The sequence below is a fragment of the Pteronotus mesoamericanus genome, unplaced genomic scaffold (genome assembly GCF_021234165.1).
Source record: "Pteronotus mesoamericanus isolate MK-2021 breed Mesoamerican mustached bat unplaced genomic scaffold, CSHL_Meso_final contig_101, whole genome shotgun sequence".
Taxonomy (NCBI): Eukaryota; Metazoa; Chordata; class Mammalia; order Chiroptera; family Mormoopidae; genus Pteronotus; species Pteronotus mesoamericanus.
The window spans coordinates 15,445,911-15,471,319 of NW_026555001.1; the positions used below are offsets into that span (position 1 = coordinate 15,445,911).

The following is a 25,409-nucleotide window of genomic DNA, read 5'->3' on the forward strand; positions in this document are numbered from 1 at the left end:
ATCTGGTTGGATTTGAATCTGCTTCAAATTTCCAGGAGACAAGAAGCCTAATGTGTGTAATCCTTTACTGGACCCTCACCCTCCCAGAACAGAGCTGGGAACAGACTGATCTTTGAGGAACATGTGAGGAAGTACATTCTGGGGTTTCAAGGTTATGTGGAGGAGACAGGGGCTTGAGATTCCAAATAGGTAACTTCTGGGAAATACTGCGCAGAGGTTGGAGGTGACCAGGGGAGGCTGGGGAAACTACAGGCTATTAGAGGCAGAGGCTGAGCTTAGGAGTCACTGGGCTGGAGAAGGGAGGATAAATTGCTGATGGTCTCAGGACAGAGAAGGCCACTCTGGGCTAGTGCACCCTAGCTTACTGTACACATAGGCGGCACGTTGGTCCCCTGAACCCGCTGTTCCAGCCCCATAGCAGCTCCTGAAGTTTTCTTTGGCTCAGAGAAGCAGAAGCGTCCCCTGAGCCCTGGCCCCCTCTACCGCAAAGCAACTGGCTTCCATTACCCTGACAGCTCTAGAGCAACAGCCCGGCCCAGCCCAGCCCCCAGCCCCCGGCCCCAGCCTGGCTCAGTGCCGTTCCCTTTTATGGTTAAACTGAGGGAAAGCAGAGTAAAGGGGGAGCAGTTTCTGGCTAAGCAGAGGATTGTGGAGCCCCAGAATGCCTCTCCCCTCACCAGAGATCCTCGGACATCTACCCACAGTCGTATCTCTTCTTTCTCCTCCGTGACCCATTCTGCTCTGAACCCACGACCCCTTCTCTCTCCCCTCCCTAACATCCGGGGGGTGATTTCCCACTTGGCCGAAGTCCCAAGGTTTGGGTTTAGATTTCGGGAGGGTCCGCCCTATTTCCGACGCCTACCTCCGGGGGTGGAGTGGTAGCGGGGGAGGCAGGGTAGGGAGGCACTGATTAGATCACAGGCAGGATCGATCTACTTGTTGGATGTGGGGCAGAAAGACTGGTCTGAAAACATGAGCACCCAGTTGCTCCAACCCTATCTCCATTCTGCACCGCCTCTCTTGCCTGTCCCCGCTGCCCGGGAGGGGACCCTAAGGGCAGGGCCCAAAGGAAGCACCTGGCTGGGCCGGGCCGGGAAGCAAAGGGTGGGCAGCATCGCGGGGGGTGGGGGGTGGGGTGGTCAGGGCAGGAAGAGGGGTCAGAGTCTAAGGTCAGGCCAGACCTCCCGCCCGGCCGCGCTGCTGCAGCCTCGCGCTAGTGCACCCCTCGGCTCCACGGAGGCGGTCACAGAGCAATTAACTACGTCCCCCGCTACGGCGCCAGCTGCAACCAGCTGCAACCAGCTGCGTCGTGTGGCCCCTACCCGTGGCGTCCTGCGCAGCCCCACCCGAAACTCCGCCCTTTGCAGGCGAGGAGCAGGCGAGACGGTGGGACTAGAGAGGCCGATCCCGCGGAGCTGCAGGGCCGGCCGGAAGTGCCTGACCTGGGATAAAGCTGGTGCAACAAACTTCCGGCTCAGGTCTCCCACCTCGAGCTAGTGCGCAGACCGTGTCGGAGCCGAGCCCAGCTGGTCAGGTGAGAGGCACGCACGCGCGGCCCACAGCCCATCTGGTAGTGTCTGGGCCAGGGAGGCGAGGACGGGTCCTGGTCAGAGGCTCAGTCCGTTCTTTTCTCTGCAGGATGATTACAGACGTGCAGCTCGCCATTTTCGCCAACATGCTGGGCGTGTCGCTCTTCCTGCTTGTCGTTCTCTATCACTACGTGGCCGTCAACAATCCCAAGAAGCAGGAATGAAAGTGGCGCTTTCTCCGCCCCAGGTAACCGTCCGGGGCTGTAGCGCCCAGCCCCTGGAGAGGAGTGGCGAGGCCGCACCAGGGCCTGCAGGGTTCGAAACTTCAAATCGGAAAGTGTTGGGCCACGCATGATACAATCCAGAACTGGGTCCCTTTATCCGCACAGAGAAGGGAGTGCCTTGCATTGCCCTGTGCCTCGCCCTTAAACTGTTCTATGCTAGAATGGGGTGGGTTCCCTAATTCCCCTCAGTCCCCAACTTCATGTGTCTCCAGATGCCCAAGCTGGGGGTATGGGGACAAGGAGGCACTGAAACCGCTAGGAATAAAGGAACCGAGGATGCCATCCACGAATGAATATTTGAGTTTTTCACTTAAATAGTCCTCACTTTTCCAAGGTTATTTATACTTTTATTTAGGCAGATATTTTTGTGCATGAGGAAGTGTAGAGATACAGAACTCTAGTTCCGTGTCCTGGGGCAAGGGGCACTGATTTAGGGCTCGGCTACTGTAGACCCAAGTCATAGAGAAGGCGGGGGTAGGGGGCGGCTGAAGGCCTTGGAAACGAGCTCTTAAGTGTGGGTCCAAACGTAAAGGGGGGGGAGAGGCTGGATGAGAGTTGACTCCTGAAGGACTTCCCCAGAGGAAAGCTGCAGCATTTTCCTTACCTTGGGTCTTTCCCCCTCTTTTCTAGGGTTCCAGGAAATAGTCTGAGGCAAGATGGAGGGTGTGAGGGGCCTTCACCCTTCACTTCATCCCTTCTACCCATCACAACATGTAAAGCAGCTACACCTGGATTTTTCCAAACAACTTTTATTTCCTCAAAGTCTTCCTTAATCCTATGGAACAAGAAGCTGCCACTGAGTAGGGCCCAGTGTAGGGGCTGCTTTCTTTTCTACTCCCTCCCCCCGATATAAAAATATAGATTTTTTTGTGGTCCCAAAATCTTGTGCTGTTGAGGGAGGGAAGGGGTGGCACATTCCCTGTTTTGTCCTGTCTCAAGGTGATGCTCTGCGATGCCTCAGAACAGTGTGGCTGGCATTCCAAGGAGCTATCGTTGTCACATGGAATCAGCAGCTGAGGGAGGGGACTGGCGCATTTCTCACTGTGTTCCCCATCCTGTGGCTGTATCCTGGGCATGAAGGTCAAGGCATCAGATCCGGGGAGAAACAGTGAATGGGGGAGATTTAGGGACAAAACAAACTTCAGGTTGGCCCAAGGGCCCCCCACTGTAACAAGTCCGAGCCTGGGAGTCAGACAGACTACAAGAAGTAGGAGAAAAGGCAGGGGCAGAGTGGGGCCTTGGGGGCCCGGCCTGAGGCAGCCTGCAACAGAGAAGAGAGGAATCAGGGCTGTGAAAAGTCGGCCCTTCTTCTGGCATGTCAGCCAGGGGCTGGGAGAGGAGACAGGTGAGGTGGGTAAGGACAGGCAGGTTGGCTCTCGCACAGTGGCCGGATGCTGGAACCAGCAAGCTCCTAGGCCTTAGACCCTAACCGTTGTTTTCTTGTTCATCTGAGTGAAGACTGAGGCCATGATGAGGGGGGAAAATGAGGGAACTAGATTTTTAAGGTACATTGAGTTGTTGGGGGGGGGTCACAGGGGATTGGGGGGTCAAGGGGGGTAGGGAAGGAGGGAAATGATTCTGAATGGCAGAAATAACAATGAAGGAGTAGAAAGCGGGAGGGTGAGGGCCTGGACCCTCGTGCTCACCCTGTTGCAGAGCGGGGTCCTGGCTCTGGCTTACTGCTCTCCCTGGTCCGGGGCGCTGGGGACGTGGGGCCTGAAGAGCCTCTCATCCCTCTGCTAGTCGGCGGTGAGCCCCGGCCCAACCTGGGCCTAGCCTGTGGACAGGGACTGGGCTAAGAGGCTGGATTCTTCATGAATATTTTTTGCTTCTAGAGTTTTCATGAGGACGGGTGTAGTTTAGCGGTCAGCACAGGTACTGGGCCTTGGATTCCTGGGCACTGTCCCTAGCTGAGAGGGTAAGGCAGGATAGTAGAAGTCTCGGGTTCAATCTATAACTGTATACTGAGTCTTATTTAATGAGGGGAGGCCAAAGGATCCACCATTTAACCTCCATGGCTATACTATGGCCAAGATCTGGCTGAGTAGCGAAGTACTGTGTAGAAAGATGTTGGAGGATTGGTAGATCTTCCTTAGAGCCTTCTGTGCCTCGGCCTGGCCAGACCAGCATAAGCTTTACCCATCCAGCCACCTTCTGCCTATTCCCAGCTTTAGCCAACCTAGCATAGGGGTCTGGACTGAGTCGGAGGTGGTGGCACAGCTGCTCCTAGGAGCGACAACCAGATGTGTTACCTGGGGAATCCGGGACCCCTCCTGGCGGGAACTCTCCTCGGGCAGGTCTGGGCAGAAAGAGAGGAGAAGCTAAGGGCAGGGGCAGATGAAGCCAAAACTAGCAGGCTGAGGTTGGGGTACATCCGGCAGGAACATGGGGTCGGAAGCAAGCAAGAGGCCTGGCTGAAGGGGGTGGGCACGCTGGACAGCTAGGCACTCAAGACGCCAGAGCGGCTTTCTGATACGGCTGGGGGAGAGGAAAGCGGTGCTGGGCATCATCCCTCCTACGCAGCGGGACGGTTCCTTGTTGGGCTCTGCTGGAGATACTTTGCTGGGAACTGGGGAAGACCCAGAAATGTTACCTGCATTCGGGTCCTGATGCAGGGGATTCGAGGTCCAGTTCCTAGTAGACCTTTCCCAATCACCATGACGGCCTCTGGCTTGTCCCCTGAGGACAGGAATGAGCAGCTGCTCCCTAGGGAACAAAGAAAACTGATCTCAGGGCAAGGGCCATAGAGAAAAAGTGGTGACTTCCTTTAGATCAGGGTTTCTCGGTACTGGCAGTACTGACATTCTGTGCCATTGTAGGCTGTTTAGTGGAATCCTGGGTCTCTCCCCACTAGGTGGCATTTCCTCCCCTGCCCCTTCCCCATTTGTAACAATCAAAAATGTCTCCAAACATTACCAAATGTCCAGGGGTGCTGGGGCGGTTACCCTTGGTTGAGAGGCTTGGCATGTTCTAGTCTGATTCACGGGGTGGAGCAACAAACCAGAGCTTGAGTCAGAACTCACTCAAGCTGAACTACTCTGAATTTATAGACCTTAAAGCCTGTTCTAACCAAATGTGGGAGCATTTAAAGATCAAGTCAGCAGCACCCAAGACAGGCGGGCTGAAGGCTGCCCAGCCAGGAGTTAACTGAGTAGGAGTAGCAGATTCTGAAGGAAGTACAAGGTGCAGGACTAGAGTCTTAGAAATCATTCTCATCCAGTCCTTTATACAGCTGGGATATAATGAAAGGAGAGCAGGCGGCCAAGTCTGTGTGTGGATAACATGGGCACACGTTTGCAGTGATGGGAAAGGCCTATGCTTTCATTCTGCAGCTTTGTCAGTATTGCCCAGCTCCTGGAGTCCGGGAGCTTGAATAAGCTGGGAAGAAAAGTCCTGAGGTTCCTCAACTGTGAAAGTGAGAATTAAGTGAGATAATGTGCTTAGAGCAGTGCCTGCCACATAGTAAACGCTCAATAAATGGTAACATTTTATTATACAAAGACATTCATTAAATTCCAGCTTCCTGTACAAGGGCGTGGGCATGGGGGTTTAGGATAATTTGGTAAGGTAACGGACGCCTCTGGTCTGGGTGGCCCACATTACATCGAGTCCAAAAAGAGGTCCAGGTGCTGACGGAGCTGCAGGGGTTTCTTCAGGCCTTGCCAGGGATCTGGTCTACGCCCTGCGTGGTAAGGAAGGACACCGGCCCACTTAGATCTCAGTGGCAGTGGGTACAGACCTGATATGCTGAGTGGGCTGGGCAGCAGGCAGGAGCCCATGCTGCGTGAGGAGGCTGGGCTGGAACTGGCCGGAGCTGGGGATGGGGCCAGGCTGCTAGAAGTAGTGCGATGTGTCAGTGGCTGCTGTCGCCGTCTCCTGTCCTGGTTTCGGGGCTCTGAGTGGAAGGGACACAAGCAGATAAAAGGGCAGATAAGTGAGGCGCTGATACTCCACTGCCCCACTGGCTGTCCTTGGTCAGAAGATGCCTGTTTTCAAGCTTGGTATCACTCCAGCATCTCTTGGCTGAACTAAATCTGAGAAGAAGGACCTCTAATAACTTACGCCAGTTACCCAGTCTCAGCTAGCCCTCACCCTGCTGCACCTCCCAGGAGCTAACCAGCTTACCCACTAGTCCGTTCTCTGGCAAAGGAGTGACTGAGCTTGGTTCCTACAACACAACTTTCCTGGGTTCTCCTTTTCCCTCTGTCGGTGCCTCTTCAGCTACCCTTGTGCCCCTCAGATGGCGGTGGCCCCACCACCTCCGTCCTGTCCTGCTCAGCAGGCTCCAAGCTCCCAGGTCCCCTCAGCCCTTTCTTCTGAACTGCAGCCCTGGCGGTCCACCGGACATTTCCACCTGGCTGGCTTTCATGACCCAAACAACATTCATTTTCTCCCACCCTTCCTCTTGTGTCCCCTGTGCTCATGAAGAATCTGCAGGAAACTTTCATCTTTCAACTCTTTGGTCACATTCAGATTTGTGTTTAACCAAACTGACAGTACCTCTGCCTTCACTTGAATTCCTTCTTTATGCTCCCTTGCTGTCATTGCCATTGTCCAGATACAGGTCTTTAGCTTATTCAGGCTTTTGAGAAAAAAAGATTCCCCAATGGTCTCTTCCTTTTTAGAATCCATCCTTTACACAATTCCTTAGAACTGTTACTCTAAAACACAGACCTGACCGAAAACCACTTTGGCTCAGACGGGGGGGGCGGGGAGACACTGAAGATCTTTGCCAGGACAGAGCCTAAGCCTTTGCACGCAGCATTCAGACCCTGCCTGCTTCGATCCGGCCTGTGTGTCTCTGCAGGGTGCTGGCCGCGCCTCCCCACCCTCTGCTGCAACCCCTGGGGCGCCTGGCTAGGTGGTTCCTCTGTGTTGTCTGTTTCCTGGTGAAACCTTGGCTATCGGCCCATCTCAAATGTCACTTCTGTGAGGTGTCCTTGACCATTATAGGTAGAGTTCATTGTTCTCTCTTCATTGTCCTTTGTTCACTTGGCTAGTAATCATTTATGGTTTCTGACTCCTTAATTAGTACATGTAGAAGACCTAAAATAATAGCTGGCGTGTACTAAGTACTCAGTAAATGTTTGCCGATATTCTAATTAGAATTTGATTCTCTTGAGGGTGGGGACCTTCTGTAATACTGTGTATCCCAGTGCCTGTCAAACAATGACCTTAGTGTTTTGTTTACCTAAAAGCAGACACTCACTATAGACCGGGGGCTGGCTCAGTAATCTCTAAGGGCATATGGTTACACCTGTGGGTCAGCTCTCTGGTCCATTCCTTGCGACTAGAGCCGCTGCACTGTTACAGGTTCTGAAGGGGCTGGCCCACTGGTACAAATGGTGACTAGACAGAGTTGGGAGGTTTTCAGGTTCGGCAGGTCCTTCCTCATCATAGAGGGACAGAAGGTGCCAAATGCTCTCAAACTAAATGAGCTATTAACATTCATGGAGCTGAATTTGATGGAAGTTCCAGGACGCCAGATGATACCTAACAAAGCCACATATGTTATGTGTGAAAAGCCTCCAATTTAAGAAGTAGGTGACAAAAACTCCATCGTGTCTTGCTACACTGAGCAGTAACCAGCAGTAATAAGGCAACTTCCAGAAGGCCCCAAACCAAATTTTTAAAAAATTGATACTTATATGAATCAGGACTAAAAGAAATCTCAGGGAGAGATCTCAGGATGGAAGTTACTCTAGCTTTGAGATTCCTGAGATGCTGGGTACCAATTAACATCTAAGACCTATAGCCAAGATTCAGAAACAACCAAAACTTAGGGGGCTAGTAAGAGTTGGTACAGCAACGCCAATAGGACAGCAAAAGTCAGAGACGCAAGGCCCCTGTGCAATAGCCTGAAACACGACCCACCACCGCCAATGACCTGGAGATGCTGTGGAGACCAGGCCTGGGTAATTCTTTGGTTAAAAAAGGGATGTCACTATGGTGTCCAAGTGACAGTGTACAGTAGGAGAAATAATGAACTTGATAGAGGGGAAACAGCAGGTTTCTGGATGGCTTGAGAAATCTCCATACACAGAAGCATGCTGAAAACATGTTAAGGGATGAAGCCTCACCCACCCCAAGAAAGGATAAGAACAAGCAAGAGTGGGCAAAAGCCTTTGGGATTTGCAGGTTCCAGTAAGAAACTGTGATACCCAAGAAGGTATGACATTAAGCAAGCAAATGATGTTTAAAAAAAGTGTGAAATGGAGGGATCATGGGAAAGATACTAAGGCAACAACGCGGGAATCCTGCCCGTAAGGAGAGTTTTGGGGTAGAAGACAAAGTCTGGTTTAGGGGAGAAGCCTGATCTGGAAAGTGTAAGGCATTTAAAGATAGCATTTCACACTTACTTAACAGACTATCTTAAGATCTAACCAGGCCTGCCTATAAGTTTGGCAATGTGAGCACACGGCGCTTCTCACGTTTTGGCTTTTGGCCTACTCAGTCCCCATAGAGACAGGAATTAAAGGGTTGGAGCCCCAACTCTGTTATTTCTCGGTTCTATAAACAGTGGTTTAAGAATGATACGTGATCAGCTCTGCTTCCAGAGGTAAGATGATGTATTTTAATTTATTTATTTTTAGAGAGGGGGGAAGGGAGAGAGAGAGAGGAAGAGAAACATCAATTCATTGCCTCTCACACGCCCCAAACTGGGGACCCGGCCTGCAACCCAGGCCTGTGCCCAGACTGGGAACTGAACCGGTCACCTTTTGGTTCACAGGCCGGAGCCGCAGCAGCCAGGATGCGAGATGTTTTATGGTAACCAGCCCTAGGTTCCATTTTGGGAGTGGCGGGTTGGTCCTGAGGCAGTGTCAGAGAGGAGGAGCCCTGCCGCCCTCACCAGTGCGTGAGTGAGAATGGGTACTCAAAGGCCTCACAAGTTACAGGAGTAGATCTATGACTTGGGCGTAGGTCCTGCATCACGTCCCCCAGGACGCCTTTGGAACTCTTCCCTACGTGTGGCACCCCATGTTCATCTTACTGAACCCCTGGGGTGACTGTGGACCTGTGTGCACCCTCTGAGGGGTGGGAAGGTGGGCCAAGCATTCATTCGCCTCCTGATTTGCCTTTTATTCAGCAAATATTTGTTGATCATTTAGTGCTGGGCACAATGCAAGGTGATAAGGAAATAACTAGACGTGTTAAGGAGAAATTTCCTGCCATCAAGTAAGTTTTAATCTGCCATTTAACATGAAGCTTTTGTTCGCAGTGGACAGGGTAGAAGTGATGGTGTGGTCCCTTTTCCTGTGCCCTTCGACTTACTTCTCGAAGGACCTCCACTCACTGCTGGACCTTAGCTTCCCTACCAAACGCTGCCTCTCGGCCGAGCGGGGGCATCACGGAGGCCAGGAAAGGGTGCTAGTAACCTCGGGTTTGAGTACCAGAGCTGGAAGGAATGAGGGCAGCGGTGGGAGGACAACAGCTGAAGACGCTACAGTTAAGCCCCGTGTCTTCGACCCCAGTGCCCACTGGGCAGCTTTCAGGGCCAGAGCCTGTGTCTCAGTTTTTGAGACTACTGCTCGAATCCAGGGCCAGGGCTGGCATGAGCCATCTAGGGTGCGCCGTGTAAGGAGGCCCTTGCCTGGCCCTGAGAGCACGCGCCTTCTGAAATTGTGTTGCGGGCACCTCACTGGCCTCCCTCTAGTCCTTGCCCTGTTTTTTTCAGTACACAACCAGTAAGAGATGCTGTTCTGCCTCTCCCAGGTCCTCCTCTGAGCTGTTTGCACCTGCTCTTGCACCAGAATGCCCAGACTTCTGACTCCCCTCACTCCGTCGTATTAGGTATTCCCCAGCGACCTCTCGTCCTCCTCCTCTGCAGCAGCTGCCGCAAATGCTGTCTCTACTCCTGAGACAGCGGGTGGGGGCTTGACCACAGGTCCGGGAAGGCGGTGCTCATGGCCTCTCTGGCAGCGGGAGAGGAGGAGGTGAAGATGACCCTGGCGCTGCGGTCAGGGGCGCGAGGAGTCCGGGCTTCCTGGGGGGCTCTTCCCACCTCCTGCTCCAGGACCGTTCCTGTCCACCTCACGCTGGCCATTTGCTGGACTTCTAAACGTCATCCCCCGGCTTCTGAGGACAGAACCTGTCAGGCTAGACCCTTAAACCTCTGCCTGAAGCCTCTGGGCTGCCTAGATTTTTTCTGAAATCTGGATTGCTCAGTCTACCCAATGAAGGATAGTCACTAATTAAATGTATGGTTAAATGTGATACAATTTTTTTATACATTAGTGGAAATTTCCTTATAAGTAACTTCACAAGACAAAAAAATCTTTTATCAAATCACAATCCCACTTTTGGGTTTGGAAAGCATAGCTGCTTTATAGTTAGATCACAGGGGTGTGTTCTTCCTGTCTGGGAACACCAAGTGTGTCTAGATGTGGCAGAGGCCAAAGAGCCAGATGTGTGCAAAATGGAAATGTCACAAAGCTATAGTACAGACAGACCACACTAGACAAGTAAGTAGTTCCAAGGGTTCAAGATGCCAAATCCAGACACCACCGTCTGCATCACAGGTCCCTGCCCCAAGCCCAGGCCTGTCTCCCGTCCTGGAGTTTTGTGAGGGACTCTAAGAGATGAAGCGGCGAAACCGCAGCACCAGCAAATGCCCAAGAGAACACAGGAGGCAAAATTCCCATGATCTGGCCTTTCAGCTCCTCACAGTATTCCTGGTTTGGTATTAATGGCAACCCTCTTTTTGACCCCTTCACTTTAGAGAGGAAGTTTTTTAGTTCTTACAAATACTTGATTCAAGTCCCTGGGATGTCTCTTTACTCAAACCAGCTCTCTTCTCTTGCTTCTAAGCTCATTCACCTTGGGGAACATAGCTTCTCACTTGGTTTTACCTGCACCTGTATATGGATGACTCCGAGATCCAACCCTTGTGTCACCTTTTGTACCATTGGGCCCCTTCCTGCCTGCAGGACATCTCCATACAGATAGTCCGTGACATCCAAGCATGGTTAAGGAGATAAGCTCATCACTTCTTCTCACAGTGCCTTAAGTCACCATGGTCTTTTTCTTTAGCTTGTAGCCCTGAATGAGGCTGAGTTTGTCACTCTTCCTCCATCACTGAGTCCTGCCATTTGCGTTTCTAACATGTGTATTCATCTCTCTTTTTCAGACCCTGGTACAGGCGCTAGCCTTCTTGTATGTAAACTGCTCCAAGGGTCTCTCCTCTCCTTGCCTGCCTGATATATACAGTTCAGACAGTTCTTTTAACATGTTCTTTTTTTTTCTTAACATGAATCTTTTGTTCCCATCATTCTCAGAAACACATGTCTTGTTAACTGATAGTCTTTGTTTTCAAGACATTTCTTCTTCCTCCCACCTCTTTTCACCCGACCTCCGTGGTAAGGGGCCTGGCCCTCGGAGCCAGCGAGGAAGCTTGCTTTCTGTTCTGTGCTGCGGCTCTGGGGCAGCTATCATTCTCATCTCTGGAATGTTCCTGTCAAATCATATACTGCCACACATTCATCAAAATAGTTTCTCAACTAAACATTCTTTGGCTAATTACTCTTGTGTTTATCTACGATAGTGGCTCCCCAGTTCCTCTGAATGTTTATAATGTGTGCGTGCTTTTTTGGTTGTATTTATTGTCCTGTGTCCCTTACTAAGTTTCAAATCAGCTGAATGGGAATTACTTTGTACTGATTATGCCTATTTTCTGTTATTTGGAGAAGTAACACAATTTGGGGAAAGAAACACAACTCATATCTCTCACTCATGGAGCTCAATACAGCGCTCTGCACAGGGAGGATGTTTGAAACTGCCTAGGATCCTCCAGTAAGCACCTAGAGTAGGCTCTTTCCTATTTCCCTTTTGTAGAAAGGGAAGGAGAACTTATAATGTTGATGTTCCTTCCTAAGAACTATGAGTTAAGAGGAAAAGAAATTAGAAGGAAAAAAAACCTACCCAGATTTAAGATGGGAAACTCAGGTATACTGAGGCATGAAAAACCTAAGTGTGAACAACTCCGCCACTTAACAGCTGTGCAATCTTGGACAAGTCACCATTAAAACAGCCTCAGATTCCTCCTCAGAAAAATGCAAATGCCATCCATCCCACAGGGACCTCATAAGGATTAAATGAAATATATGTGATACTGTTTTGTTCACTGTTTAGTGTTCTTTAAAAATAAGGCATTATTATTACTTTACTACTCCTTCAAACACAGTATGCAAAAGTGCCTTTTTCCAGTGAAGATAGAATCTCAAAGAATGTGACCTGGAATATAAGCTGAGGTAACTGACACGTCACGGGTTGCACATCGTACTGGTGTCAGCTGGGAAGGACCACTGCTCTGTCCTCTGTGGCTGCTCTAACTAGAGCAGTCAACTTCCACAGCCACGACCCCGTGCGTGTTTCTGGTCTGCACCAAAAGCTGAGTAGCAGGGAAGTGCTAACAAGGATGAGCGTGGCTTGAAGGCCAGGAAGGCCTAACAGCTGATAAGCCTCCATACTCTGGCCAGACTTCTGTAGCCCAGAAGCCACATACAACGCTGACTTGTGGTCTAGCGTGCTTCCAGAAGGGGCGCCGCACTGGCCTTGGCGCCGCAGTCTGGGTCACTCCCGAGAAGCGGCTCTGTCGGCCTTTCCTCTTTCTTTCCCCTAAAGGCCCACCTGTTTCTGGTACACCTTTTGACCCAGAATCTCGTCTCGTCTTATCGGGCAGGGTCTCATCAGGCCCAGTGAGGGGTCCCGATGCAAAGCTGAGCGACTGCGGCCACTGTCGGAAGAGGCTAGCCTGGTGCTTTGTAAACCTACAACAGAACCGGCCTGTAGTTCCATTTTTCTTTGGAAAAGTTGGAATCCTTTGGTAACACTCTATGAATAGGCTCTGAAGCCAGGAAGAATTTCAGCTCATAGGACCTTCAATAGGATTCTCATTGTTCTACACTGCTGTAATTGGACTATAAGGGCATTCCCTTACACTTCCTCCAAGAAGACAACCTGGCACTGTCCTTGAAGTGGAGGCTCCATGTCTCAATGTGGCCCTGCTTCAGCTAGTGTTTTATCCTTAGAAACTCCCCTGCCTCCCAACACGTGCTGAAGCACAGATACCCAGGTCACCCGCCTGTGCCACACACACAGCTGCTCTGAAGCTCATGCCGTAGGGAACACCAAGGTCATAGGAGAGGCTGCAAATTCTGCTATAAACTAATTTTATTGATTTTCCCCCTTGGCCCCAGTCCAAGTGTACATCTTCACGCTCTCACTTTCCCCAGCAATGCCCCAAACAACTGAACACCTGTTGCAGGGGCTCCCAGACTAGCTTACCTCTCACGGGGCCCAGCACCCGGTGGCTGACCTTTTGGGTGCTAGAGCCCAGGCCTGGCAGCCCTGTAGACCGACCGCCATGAAAAGGAAAGCTGGGGGAGCTCTTCATCTGTGGAGAGTTCTGTTGGCTGCTGCTGCTCCCACCGGCACTTGTGCCAGTGCTAAAACTTCGCATGCGGCTCAAGGTATTTTCAGAGCAGGAAGCAGGCAATCCACTGCAGGGAAGCAGATGGTCGTCAGCTGTGGGCCAGGGGGTTGCATCCCAAGTCTTTCCCATGGTCTGATACTCAGGAAGCCTTCACCTCTGGGGTGAAAGGCATAGAAGCGCATTCCCAGGGAGAAGGGAAGAATTCTTGTTGATGTTTGAGGTATCTAACCCGAGGCTTACCAGCTATTCTCAAGAATGCCTACACGCCCTTGTTCATACATACACAGTCCTGCAGGAAATATACCAACAGCCAGAAGGGCCATCCCTGGGCAACTTAAATTCCCAGCAAATTCCTCCCTTGCGGCCTTGGTGCTGGCCTTTGGACCCCTTAGTCAGGTATTCACAACTATTGGAAGCTGAGCCCTGCCCCCACCCCAGCTGTATTTGATTTTGTGCAGGGCTCGAGCATGGAGTACCCTGGCCTGATTTTCAGATACCTATGAAGTACCAGGTCTGAGGAAAGTCCAAGTCTCTATCCAACTTAATTTTCTCTCCTTTTGAGTCTCTCACTTAACCATATGGCATAGATTTTTAAAAATAAACATGCATACAGTTATATATTTAATATATGAGGTCTGTCCAGAAAAAGTCCAGCCATTGTTAATACAACCAGAACGGTTTGCATGACATTGCTGTAACTTGGCAGCCAAGGACTGTGGACTGGAATTCAATTGCATGAACAATGGCAACTTCACTGTACTCGTCAGTGGAAGGCAGTAGACACCACTGAGTAAGTATGTGTACTGTGTGGCTGTTGCATTCAAAATGACTGAGCAAGTAGAGCAGCGAATCTGCATCAAATTTTGCATTAAGCTTGAATGTTCTGTGGGAACTATTCAGATGAGTCAGAAGGCCACAGCTATGGGCAACTGGTGATTGGCAGCTTCATCATGACACAATGCACCCACTCATGCATCATGTCTTTTGCAGTATTTTTTGCAAAACATCAAATCACCCAGGTGACTCAGCCCCTCTACAGCCCAGATTTGGTGCTCGGCGACGCCTGGCTTTTCCAAAAACTAAAACCACCTTTGAAAGAGATTTCAGACCATTGATGATACAGGAAAATACGATGGGGGAGCTGATGGCAGTTGGGAGAACTGTGTGAGGTCCTAAGGTGCCTACTTTGAAGGGGACTGAAGCATCATTGTCCTGTGTATGATGTTTCTTGTATCTTCTTAAGTAAATGTGTCTATTTTTCATAGCACATGGCTGGGTACTTTCTGGACAGACCTCAAACTCCAAGTAAAAGAGAAGAGGATCCTGTTCTCAAAAAATGAACTAATCTTACTAATTTTAATTTACCCTGAAAATGTGTGGTCCTTCAGGAAGTAGGAAAGGAACACAAATCCCTGGGAATTCCTAGCTCTAGAACCCTGTTCCTTTCTCATACCCTTTCTCCTTTCCACCCTGCTGGTCTTACTTGTTAGTTCTGGGTGGAGTTCGAGAGCCTCTCTTCTTGCTGACACCCAGGTTCACAGTGCTGCCCAGGCCTCGGATGCTCCGCACATGCTTCAGCATCCAGGCCCGGAGGTTCGCGAGGCTGCTGTGCTCAGACAGCACGATTCGGGGCCACGGATTGCATTCTGCCATGTCCAAAGCTGCGATGGCCATTGCTCGTCCCACCTGTGGGGGAGTCCGCTTTGGCTCAGTGTCTGGGTCTTTCAACCAAGGCGACTGTGTTGGGGTGGGGTGCACAGCACAGTGGAAGGGAAGGAGAGGCCAGACCTCAAATCTGTTCAATGGGTACTCTTAACTTTTGTGCTCAGACTGTTAATCACAAGTAGATTTAAAGCTACTCCCTAAACTGCTGTTCATTTGGGGGCCCTCATTCATTATGAGCTGGGGCAGGTATGCTTTCTGACTGGCCCCGGGAAGGTGTTGCCCCAGGAGAAGGCATTGATCTCTTCTATAACCCACCGCTCTTTGTACTTGTGTGTGCCCTAGACACCGGGGACCCTCAAGACCTCTGTAGAGGGGGTGCTTGTAGCCCAGGAGTGGACTAACCCAATATAAGGAAGACAAACTCAGAAGCTACAAATCTGGCTTAGATGCACTAGGGGATTCTCTGCTGAGGGGTGAGGGGTCAGAAACGGTGCCCCTTCATCCTCGCAATACTAGGACAATCAGGCCTGCTTCTGTTAACCGAGGAAAATAACCACGGCGGTGACGTGGCGATAGTGACGAGCCTCTTTAGGAGGGCCTTAGGGTCAGGCAGCAGGAGCAAAGGCTTTTCCAGACTTTGAGGTTCTCTGTTTCCCCATTTACCCCATGTATCCATACCTGCTCAAACAATTCCACAGTGTATCTGGAGGGGAAAGCCGGCGGGGGAGGGGGGCTGGCACGGCCGTTGTCGTGGCAGGCGGGAGGGATGCTGTTTACTGAGCGCCCAGTGTTGTAGTTGCATTCAAGTGTGTAGCTAAGACACAGAGACCTTTATCAGTGTCCTGCCTGAACAGAATCTGGATAGAACTATGGGGAACAGCCTACGTGGTCTAAGAAAGTAATCACTTGGGGAAAAAATGGGCAGAAATAAAAGTCCTAATTCCTAGCCACCTGCAACTGACCTCAGCACTATATCACATACCTAGGAAGTCCCAAAAAGGTAGAGTCCCAGGCTAATGCCAATAACGCTAACTGTGAGCCTGCCTTTTGAGAAGACCTGGGCTCTCCCCTGCCCCTCAAGCCCCCGAAACTGGGTATTGCTTTCTTTTGGGAAGCTATTTCATCAACCATATCCCAGTTTCCATTCCAACCTGTGGATTATCCCTGAGGCTTTGTAGATGGCAACCCGGCCGCTTCCCTCCTTAGACTGGCCATCCCTGCGGTCTCGGGCATACATGTTCTTCTCTGAGAAATTGCAGCCCTGGAAGTCGAAGTGGGCTGAGTTCATGGAGATGAGCTTTGGGTACAGCATATTTTCCACCTGTTTGGGGGAAGAAAAAACGAACTGAGAAGAGAGAGAGAAAGAAGAAATGAGGGCAAGGAAGAGATGGCAAGCATGGGGCCATGTGACTTAGATACCTTCACAACCATCAGCGGTAGACAGCGTTTCTTGAATTCTCACGGAATGTTTGACATTATTTCCAGGTGTTGGAAAGGTGCAATTCTACCTCTTTTTAAGCTCTTAGCTTCTTCTCTCCAATAATGCAAAATTTTCCTTCTCCCCCGGTTTCCCAAACTCTAGAAAAGACTACGATGCCGACAGTTTGACACTCGTGCCAGGTCATGATGTAATAGGCCCCAGTGCCATCCCTTCTTGGCCCTTTGAAGCTTGTTCAGAAGTCATCCATCTTTTGCAGCCACAGGCCTTCCCGCCAGAAGGTCCCCTTCTGCTCACAGCCTACCCTTCATCTAACCTGCAGCACTTCCCACACTCACATGACACTCTGTGGGTTCCTACCTGGGTGCTCTCATCACTAAAGCTGTTTCCATACATGAAGCAGCCCCTTTTGGAAGCGTGTCCGTGCAGGTCCACATAGTAAGCAACACCACTCTCTCGGGGGGGGATGGTGTCGGGGGCTGGCTGCTCGGCCTCAGCGGACTGTTGGGGCATAATCCACACACTGTTGTCCTTCTGCTCTGCTGGCTCAGTCTGTGTCCAGGCTTCAGGACTGTCCCCATCAGGTAAGTGCCCAAGGTGAGCTTCATTCTGGAGATTGTTGGCTTTCTCAAGGTCAGAAAGGGGAGCATCCGGAGGGAGATGAGGACTGTCCTGTTGTGCAGAGGGACTCTGGGAGTTCAGACGGGAGTGCACGTGGTGGTAGAGAAGCACCGCTTTAGCCCCGTAGATGGCCGGGTGCAGGACTGCATCAGGCTTCAGGTACTGACGATTCAGATTCACTCCACGCGAGTCTGTGCTGTAGGGGAACAAGGAGCTTGGAACTTGCTTCCCTAGAGCTGGGTCTAGAGGGCTGGACAGTCAGGGAGACACTAGAGTAGATGAAAAGGACACTGAGAGACTGGGTTATAAAATGAGAGGCTGAAGTTGCATTAGGAAAGAAAGAACTGAGGACAGGCACTCGCCTTCCTCGGCTACCCCTCCTGCACAGGAACCCGAGGAGAGCTCCCAGAGGGACCTGTGGTGGTTCTAGCTCCGCTCCTTCCAGAGACTTCTACTAGATGGGATCCCAGTCCTTTTCTAGTCACTGTACGATCATATGGGCTTGCTCTTGTTAGGGTGCAAGAGGACTGGGCACACAGGAGGAGGCAGACGGGAAGCTGATAGCATTGAGATGCAGGGCATGAGGGGAATGAAACAACCCAGAGAAGGAGGGGAGGCTGCTTACCGGTAGTGGCCCCGGACAACCCCATCGGGGTTCAACATGGGAATCAGCTTAAAGACAAAGAGGCGACGTAGGGTTTGGGCCCGGGGATCATCAGGTCGAAGGATAAAGTCCAAAAAGCCATTGAAGACAAAGCTAGATGGTGTCTCCCCAGGGTGCACCCTGCTGCTTAAGAAGAATATCTGATGTGGAGAAGAGAGCCGTCATTAAGTCAGTTACACTATGGTTCCACCGGAACAGTTTTCAGGGCAGGGGTTCGGGGGAGGGATGAGGCAGGAAGAGCCACTGGATTCCAGCTGGCTGAGTTTGTAAAGCAGAGTGGCAGCCGTCACACTTGCCCCAGGAAGCAGGCTGGCCGTGTCTAAGATGCCTAGTGATAAACGCGGCTTTAGGCTGTCAGCAGTGCCTGGACTAGGGGAAGGTTGGGGTCCTACCTTTATGCTCTTCCCACTCACCCTCTTGCCTGTGAAACGGAATGGCCGGGGGGTACTGGTATCAGGAAATAGCTGCTCTAGTCGGGGCTCTCGATCTTCTCGCAGCCCATGGCAGGAACTGATCGTCAGCAGATCTACACGAAGTCCATCCAGAGAATAGCAGAGGATCTCCCGGTGGTAATAGATGGTATCCAGGGGGCTGTAGGGATACAAATCATTAAGCCAGCCGAAGTCCCTGAGGTCCTAGCAAGAGGTGGGCCTTGTCACGATCCCAGGATTTGTAGGATCTGGTATTTCACCCTCACCTTTGGGGCCCTTACAGCTCCTCACAGTGTTGGAGGAGGCTGAGGATTTGGGTGGGTGTGCGCTGCCAGGGTGCCAAGTACGGGGCCGGATAAACTTGCCCCCCGCCCCCGCCCCATTTATGGCTCCCTAGGATAGATTACTTTGCATAGACAAAGAGGGTTGTCCTCTATTGGGACAGAAAAAAAGCGGTGCTGAGCAATGGCAGTGCTGGCCAGATTCTGGATAACTGACAGGAGCTGGGGTAGTAAGAGCTTGAACTGGACAGGTGGGTGTGTGGAGTGTAAGGGGTGGTATGCTGAGAACCAGGTCACACAGGAATATATTTATGAAAGGTGCCCCAAGTCCCACAATCTGTACAGAGAAAAGAGCTGATGCAGTTTTGGTTCAGGGCTCTTAGGGCAAGTTCCAGAAGTAGCAGAGGTGCTGTCTGGTCTAGGGCCATGTGGCAGGAGCAAGAATGGGGTTGGCACCTGCTATGGGTAGGGTGGTTCTCCAGGAAGCGCTGGTCTAGCTGGTTTAGCAAATCCTGACAGTCACTGTAGGAGAAGGGGTAGCAGAAGGCGAAGAAGGTGGTGGCCCCACGGCCCTCCACAAAACGGTGAACAAAGGATAACACAAACTGCGTCTCTGTCATCTGAGGAGCAGAGGAGAGAGGGGGGCAACATGCCATCAGTGTCAGAACGAAGGTCCTACTGATGTCACCAGGGACCGACCTCACACCCTCTTCACATTTACCAGCTCCCCTCCCTCTGAGCCTTTTCCATATGACAACCAGCTCCTTCGAGGTTCCTGAGGCAGGGGCTTGCCCTGGACTCCTGCTCGTGCTGCAGGGAAAGCTGCCACCAAAACCCGGCGTCCTGCCCGCCTAGTGCTCAGTATGGAGGGTGACTCCTCTTTCCTTTCCCTCCTCTACTTGGAGCACCCGAGTCTGTCTTTCCTCCTCATGGCTAATTACCTCAAAGGTGGGCCGGTCTCGAATGCGCTCCCAGCGTGGCCGGGTGGGCAGTGTCCGCACGAAGGGGGCCATGCCCTGGGAGTACAGCTTGCTTTGCTTGTTCATGTTCATGACATTGATCTTGATGAGTTTCCCTGGAGATCCTCCCCGGACGCTGAAGTAAAACCATGACCTGAAGGCCAGAGTAGTAGAGACAAGTCATTGTATACAACAGGCTGGAGAGGACACACAGGAAAGGAGTAAGGAGAGAGGGAGGGAGGAGGGACAGGAAGAGAAGAAAGGGTGGGTACCATATTTTTATGAACTGCAAGTCAGAGGGCTGAGCACAGGTTGGGGACAGGGACTTCCCCTCTCTGTTCCTTCTTCCACCCGCCATTACTTTCCTCTTACCTGTTCCCATTCTCAAATTCTGTCTCAGCACAGTCTGGCCGGGTCCACACGTTGAACTCATAGTCAGGGGAAGAGGCAGTGCTGCTGGTGGGGGCTAATGCCCCCCCTGCTACTCCTTCCCCATCACTAGACACAGATTCTACTTTCTCCACATGGGCTAGGTTCCCTGAATCAAATCGCGAACTGAATAGCAGTCCCCCACAGCGCAGCTCCATGGTGGGGCTGGGAAAGCATCCTCCTGTTGCACTCTGGCCCTGAGAGCTGGGGAGAAACGGGGAGTGGGTTAGGGAGGAGAGGGGCGGAAGATGGAAACAAGTGTTTTGGGTACCTCTGGATAAATGAGAGCTACCCTTAGGGAGTGCCCTATGCAGCAAGAGGCTCTCTCCCTGTCAGAAAGGGTCTTCCAGTGAAGGCCAAACAGTATTCTGTCTCCACACTAAGGGCTACAACTGACCGAAAAGGACCCCATTTTACTCTAGCTTGGCTATTCCAAAATGAAATATTCAGTGGCTTAACTAGGTTGAGAGAAATACTAAAAAATAGTAGACTCTAAGCTTCTTTGAAGCCCAAAGTTGACAGAATATAGAGAGGTCAGATTGCCCAAACCTAGACAAGATACAGATACACCCACCACGACACATGGCCATCCTGAAAGATGGGCCATTCCGGATCTCTGCTTCCTAGGTTGGCCCCCTACTCTCCAGCAACACAAAGTGGAAAGAACCAAATTTCTAAGTTTAAATGGGCAGCTTCCGGTCTCTTCTCCTTTTTCCTCACAAGCACTGACCAGGCATTCTTCTGTTGCTTCCCTGAGCCCTGGAAGGGCTGGATTTACCCTTCTTGTTATTACCCTATGCCTAGTATGGAAAAAAGTAGGTAAGTGTGGCCTCGGCCAAGCCAAAGGAAACTGGGCAGAAGCCACTCGCTCACCTAGACTGCAGCTCAGTTCCAATTGGGGCACAGATCTGTTTCCACCCTTCTCCAGCCCTGTAAGCACTGGAGTCCCTTATCAGGCTACTCTGGTAGTTGGAAGGTGAATAATGGGTGTTGGAAGTGCCCCTATAAAAGTGGCTGGTCGAGACCCACCTGGGGACAGGGGGGTCACTTCTCGACCCTCAACTCTGAAGGACCCAGATGCCCCTGGGCAGGGTGGGCTATGGAGGCATGGAATGGGTCAAAAGACACTCACAGTAGAGGAAGGGCGAGGAGGCAGGGAACAGGGGTCAGAGGTGAGGCCACGGGAGTGGAGGTGGGGCCGAGGAAGCGGGGTTGAGGGGCGGGGTGGGATTCCAGAGGGGCTCGGGGCTGAAAGGGCAGAGAAGGGGGCGGCACCGGGGCGGGCGGGGCCCGCTCTCCACGCGGAGCCCCTCACCTCTCTCTGGGCCGGTGATCCCGCTCCCTCTCCCGCTAGCGAGGCGCCACCTCGGGCCCCGGCACCCGGGCCCTTTCCCCAGGACCCAAACAAAACCCAAGCGCCGCGGTGCCGGGACCCCGCTCTGCCAGGAAACAAGAAGTCTCTCGCCTATTGGCCGTGGGTACAGCTGGCTACCCGCCCAGTAAAGCTCGCTGCCATTGGCTAGTCTCAGGGCTTCCCTTGCACGCGGGCTGGTGCTTGAGCCAGTGCCGTTTGGGGGCTCGCCCAGAAGAAGGGTTCCGCCCGCGTCTTCTCGGAAGATAAACGGCCTGCCAGCCGGGAAGAGGGAAGCACAAAAGTGACGAGGAAATAAACGGGAAAAGACTTACCTTGAAAATGAAAGGACAATGTGTGAAAGTAATAATTGCCTGCTGCGCTCCTCTGTGTATTACAAACACCCAACCGGTTCGGCGGATCTCCGGCTAATCAGAGATCCTGTAATACTTGGGCAAAAGTAAAGTGGAGGATGCGGGCATCGATCCCGCTACCTCTCGCATGCTAAGCGAGCGCTCTACCATTTGAGCTAATCCCCCGGTTGGTGTTACCTCCCTTCCCTTTACCTTACAGGTTGTGGCAAGCTGTCTGCTGACCGGTACACAAACCAAAATTCAGGACATTAATTTAACACTAGAGTATAATGAAACCATGGGCAAAATTTTTAATAAAGCAAGAATAACTACACGTAAGCAAGAGTAACAAAGCCTAAAACACGTGAATATCCCTGCGTTTAACCCGCAAGAGAGCTGTACTGTACGCACCCTGACTACTTACTGCATATATATTTTACCCAACATCGGCAGTACTCCCGAAAATTCAGCCTGCCTTTCTCCGCCCCCCACCTCGAGGGTACCGAATTAAATGGGATTCAAAAAGGTTGTACGAAGTCCTTCGAGCCGGAATCGAACCAGCGACCTAAGGATTGCCACGGCTCATCCACTACAGTCCTCCGCTCTACCAACTGAGCTATCGAAGGCCCCGCTGCTTCCTGGTGTTGCGGATTGCCCTCTAATGCTTACGGAGGGCTCGATGTTCTGGGCTGTCAGAATTTTCTAGAGTCTAGATTCCGCTTTCTAAAAAAGCTTACCCGGGCCGAGCCCCTCCAGGCCACACAGAACAAAGTCAGCCGGAGACAAAAAGTGCGAACAAAGGACCCGCGTCCCAACGCTAAAGGGAGGAAACACGGGCAATACACTTCCCTTCCGTTTCTCTGCTTTCTACAATACTAAACAATACACACACACCCGCCCCCACCCCTACCCGCTCCCAGTGGCTTCTATAGGATTGAGGACGCTTAGAGACCCCGCCCGCAACCCTGAGCAGCTTTGATCAGCAGGTCCAGTAAGCCCGCGTGCGCTACAACTGTAAAGCGCTAGCCGGGGTTGTGGCCCCGACCGCTTGCTTTTGCTATTTCTGCTCCACATTTCCCTTCGTTTTCTCCGAGGACACCAATAAAATCCTACTCTCTCCTGGTGTGAAGTGCATTCATTCAATTAACAAACGTTTTGTCAAGATCTATTCGTCGTGACTAGGGCAAGAAAGATACAAACCACGGAGCTGATCGAGGATTGCAGGGAGGAGCGGGATCCGGCTGCGCCGACACCCCGCGATGCAGGACTGCCTGGTAGGCCGGGAGAGGGGCCCCGGGCAGAGCCGTGCCCACCCGGCCCTGGGCCCTGACCGGCCCTGCCCACCCGGCCCCCGCCCCTATCTGGCTCACACCTTCACCTCTCTTTGCAGGGACCTGCAAAGCCAGCCCGCAATCCTTTGCCCACCAGAAGCTCCCGGGCTTTGAAAATAAAGAAACCAACCTAAAACCCAACTCTTCAGTGAAGCCTTGCTTCGTAGTCTGGCGGGGCCAGTGTGCGGGAAGACCTGGCCTCCATTTCCGGCTCTGGGGCCAACTGCCTGTGCAACCTGGAGTCACGATGCGCTGGGCAAATCCAGGTGAGGATTTCAAGCCCATTGCAGCTCCGACATTTCATGGGTTCTCGTAGGCTGAGCTTTAAATCCGAGGTCTCTGAGGTCGTTGAGCACAACACGGCTTTGCGCCCACCCACAAAGCAGGAGGTTAACATCTTGGTTTAATTTTGCTGTGTTGCTGCAAATGCTACCACTGTGTCCCAGAGCGTTAGCTTGGAGTGTTTAGCACTCTTCTTTTTGGAGGGGGATAGGAAGAGAGGGGGGAAGCAGAACATATTTATGTTGCCTTTTTTCGTGTGTGTGAAATTCGCATGACACAATGAACTATTTTGAAGTATGAACAATTCAGTGGCATTTAATGCATTCACAATGTTGTGCAAATTATCACCTCTCTGTTTCAAAACTAGAATAATCCGTACCCTTTAAGTAATTACTCCCCAAGGGTTACATCCCTTGGCAGCAACTAATCTGCTTTCTGCCTGTATGGATTTGTCCATTCTGGAGATTTCACAGAAAAGAAACCATAAAACATGTGACATTTTGTATCTGATTTCCTTCACTTATGTTATTGAGACTCTGATCAAAGTTGTAGCATGTATCAGTAGTCCTTCCTTTTTAATGGCTGAACACTATCCCCTTGTATGGATATATCATTTTATTTATCCATTCATCTGTTTTGATGGACATTTGGGCTATTTCTATCTTTGGGCTTTTATGAATAATGGGTTCGTGAACATTCATTTACAAGTTTCTATGTGGATATGTGTGTTCATTTCTCTTGGTTACTTATCTAGGAGTGGAATTGCTGGGTTTTAGGGTAATTATATGTTTAACTCTTTGAGGAACTAACTACCAGACTTTTATCCAGTGTCTGAACCATTTTACATTCCCACCAGCAATGTAGGAGAGTTCCAATTTCTCCACATCTCTGTCAATACTTATTTTCTGTATTTTTTTATTATAGCTGATAGTTCAATAAATTAAGCTCAATTAATTACAAGCATTTTATGATATCATTAAAGGTTATTTAGAACCATTTGAATCGCCATTTCTCATCCTTTTGTTTTACCACAGTTTTAAAAAATATTCATCTTATTGTCAGACACAGTTTATATCCAAATTTTTGTTGTTAATACTCCTACAATAAATGTTCTGGAACATATATTTTTGTCCATATTTTTGTTTATGTTTCTATTCTCCAGAATATATATATATATATAGTCTTTAAAAATTATTTTTACATATTTGGGAACTTCACATAATTTTGATAAATATTACAAAATTATGCAAAAAGTCAATATATTTTCAGAAATGGAATTACTTGGTAAATTGTATGAAACTTAAAACTTTTGATAAATATTACCAAATACTTCCCAGAAACATTGTATCAATTTCTATCATAGCATTCACTAAGTATATTATCAATTTAAAAAATTCTTTGTTAATATGCTATGCAAAAGTGAAGTGGTATCTTATTTTAAATTTGCACTTTTTAACCAATGAAATGGACTTTTTTCAAGTCTATTGTTTATTTGCATTTATTTTATGAATTATGTCTTTTATCCATATTTTTATTATTGTTTTTGGCACTTACTGATCTGTAAGAGTTCTTTAACATTAAGGATGTGTTTATGATAAGCTCACAAGTCAACGGAGTCCTTGATCAACACAGCAACTTGACCTAACACACAAACGCAGAACATTCTACCCAACAGCAACAGGACACATGTTCTTGTCAAACACACATGGAACATTCTCCAGGATAGCTCACATGTTAGGCTACAAGTCTCAACACATTCAAACAGATTGAAATAATACAAAGTATGATTAATGTAAACTACGCACTGTGGATGACAGTGATGTGTCAGTGTGTGGGAGAGGCTGTGCAAGTGTGAGGGAAGGGCTATGCACTTTTTGCTCAACTTTGATGTGAATTTAAAGCTACTCTAAAAAATAAAGTCCATTAAAAACTTAATAACTGACATGCTAATGCAGTAAAAGAAATTATGCCAAGGCACACCCCAAAATGTGTCTGAATTCAATTTTTTAATTCACAGGCAGAATATTCAATATTCAATGAATATTCACGCATATCCTGAATGGTAGAAGCTCCCTTCCATCCCTAAATTTCTTCTTATATCTCGAGTCTGGGGCAATGAAAGTACCCAGAAATAAAAAGAAAAAAAAAGGGAAAGCAAGGTCCTTTGTCTCCTCAAGCCCTTTTGGCAGCAAAACCATGAAGAGTATGCAGAAAAAAGATGGATGGATCACTTGAAGTGTTCACTTAAATTCAAACTCCTTTAGGAGAGATAAGACATATTAAAATGCTGAGGTCATCCAACCATTGAAATATGTGTAATTGACAGCTGGGTTATTCTGGGACAGGGCAGGGAAGGCATG

General features: G+C 50.2%; 2 protein-coding genes and 2 non-coding genes across 5 annotated transcripts; 1 reads left to right on the forward strand and 3 right to left on the reverse strand.

The window, feature by feature from the left end:
- Positions 1 to 1,638: 1,638 nt before the first annotated feature.
- Positions 1,639 to 2,694, forward strand: OST4 (oligosaccharyltransferase complex subunit 4, non-catalytic). The gene is made up of 2 exons (XM_054568790.1): positions 1,639 to 1,776; positions 2,444 to 2,694. Exon 1 carries the CDS (start codon positions 1,640 to 1,642, stop codon positions 1,751 to 1,753), a length of 114 nt encoding a protein of 37 aa, XP_054424765.1. The 5' UTR covers position 1,639; the 3' UTR covers positions 1,754 to 1,776; positions 2,444 to 2,694.
- AGBL5 (AGBL carboxypeptidase 5) lies at positions 2,689 to 21,155 on the reverse strand. Of its 2 annotated transcripts, XM_054568807.1 has the most exons (16): positions 21,048 to 21,155; positions 19,676 to 19,936; positions 19,286 to 19,457; positions 18,801 to 18,964; positions 18,046 to 18,223; positions 17,594 to 17,772; positions 16,708 to 17,164; positions 16,061 to 16,230; positions 15,588 to 15,723; positions 14,728 to 14,930; positions 13,097 to 13,311; positions 5,553 to 5,708; positions 4,407 to 4,519; positions 4,066 to 4,112; positions 3,460 to 3,590; positions 2,689 to 2,881 (listed from the first exon to the last, which is right to left on the reverse strand). In XM_054568807.1, the coding sequence occupies exons 2-15, from the start codon at positions 19,888 to 19,890 to the stop codon at positions 3,542 to 3,544; spliced, it is 2,454 nt and encodes an 817-aa protein (XP_054424782.1). In that variant the 5' UTR covers positions 19,891 to 19,936; positions 21,048 to 21,155; the 3' UTR covers positions 2,689 to 2,881; positions 3,460 to 3,541. The 2 variants fall into 2 exon arrangements, with proteins under 2 accessions (XP_054424782.1, XP_054424775.1); XM_054568800.1 differs by lacking the exons at positions 4,066 to 4,112; positions 21,048 to 21,155 and having other exon boundaries at positions 2,689 to 3,074; positions 19,676 to 19,921.
- A 394-nt stretch (positions 21,156 to 21,549) lies between these two features.
- TRNAA-AGC (transfer RNA alanine (anticodon AGC)) lies at positions 21,550 to 21,622 on the reverse strand. The gene has a single exon. It is a non-coding gene; the product is annotated as a tRNA-Ala (tRNA).
- A 351-nt stretch (positions 21,623 to 21,973) lies between these two features.
- Positions 21,974 to 22,062, reverse strand: TRNAY-GUA (transfer RNA tyrosine (anticodon GUA)). Its single transcript is given in 2 exon segments — positions 21,974 to 22,009; positions 22,026 to 22,062. It is a non-coding gene; the product is annotated as a tRNA-Tyr (tRNA).
- Positions 22,063 to 25,409: the final 3,347 nt, after the last annotated feature.

Coding starts and splice junctions, on each gene's coding strand:
- OST4 (XM_054568790.1), top strand. CDS start 1,640: ATGATTACAGACGTGCAGCTCGCCATTTTCGCCAACATGCTGGGCGTG.
- AGBL5 (XM_054568800.1), bottom strand. CDS start 19,890: ATGGAGCTGCGCTGTGGGGGACTGCTATTCAGTTCGCGATTTGATTCA. Junction 16,231..16,707: donor TTAGTGATGAGAGCACCCAG/GTAGGAACCCAC, acceptor TCCCCCAAACAG/GTGGAAAATATGCTGTACCC. Junction 14,931..15,587: donor CTGTGGAATTGTTTGAGCAG/GTATGGATACAT, acceptor ACTCCCCCACAG/GTGGGACGAGCAATGGCCAT.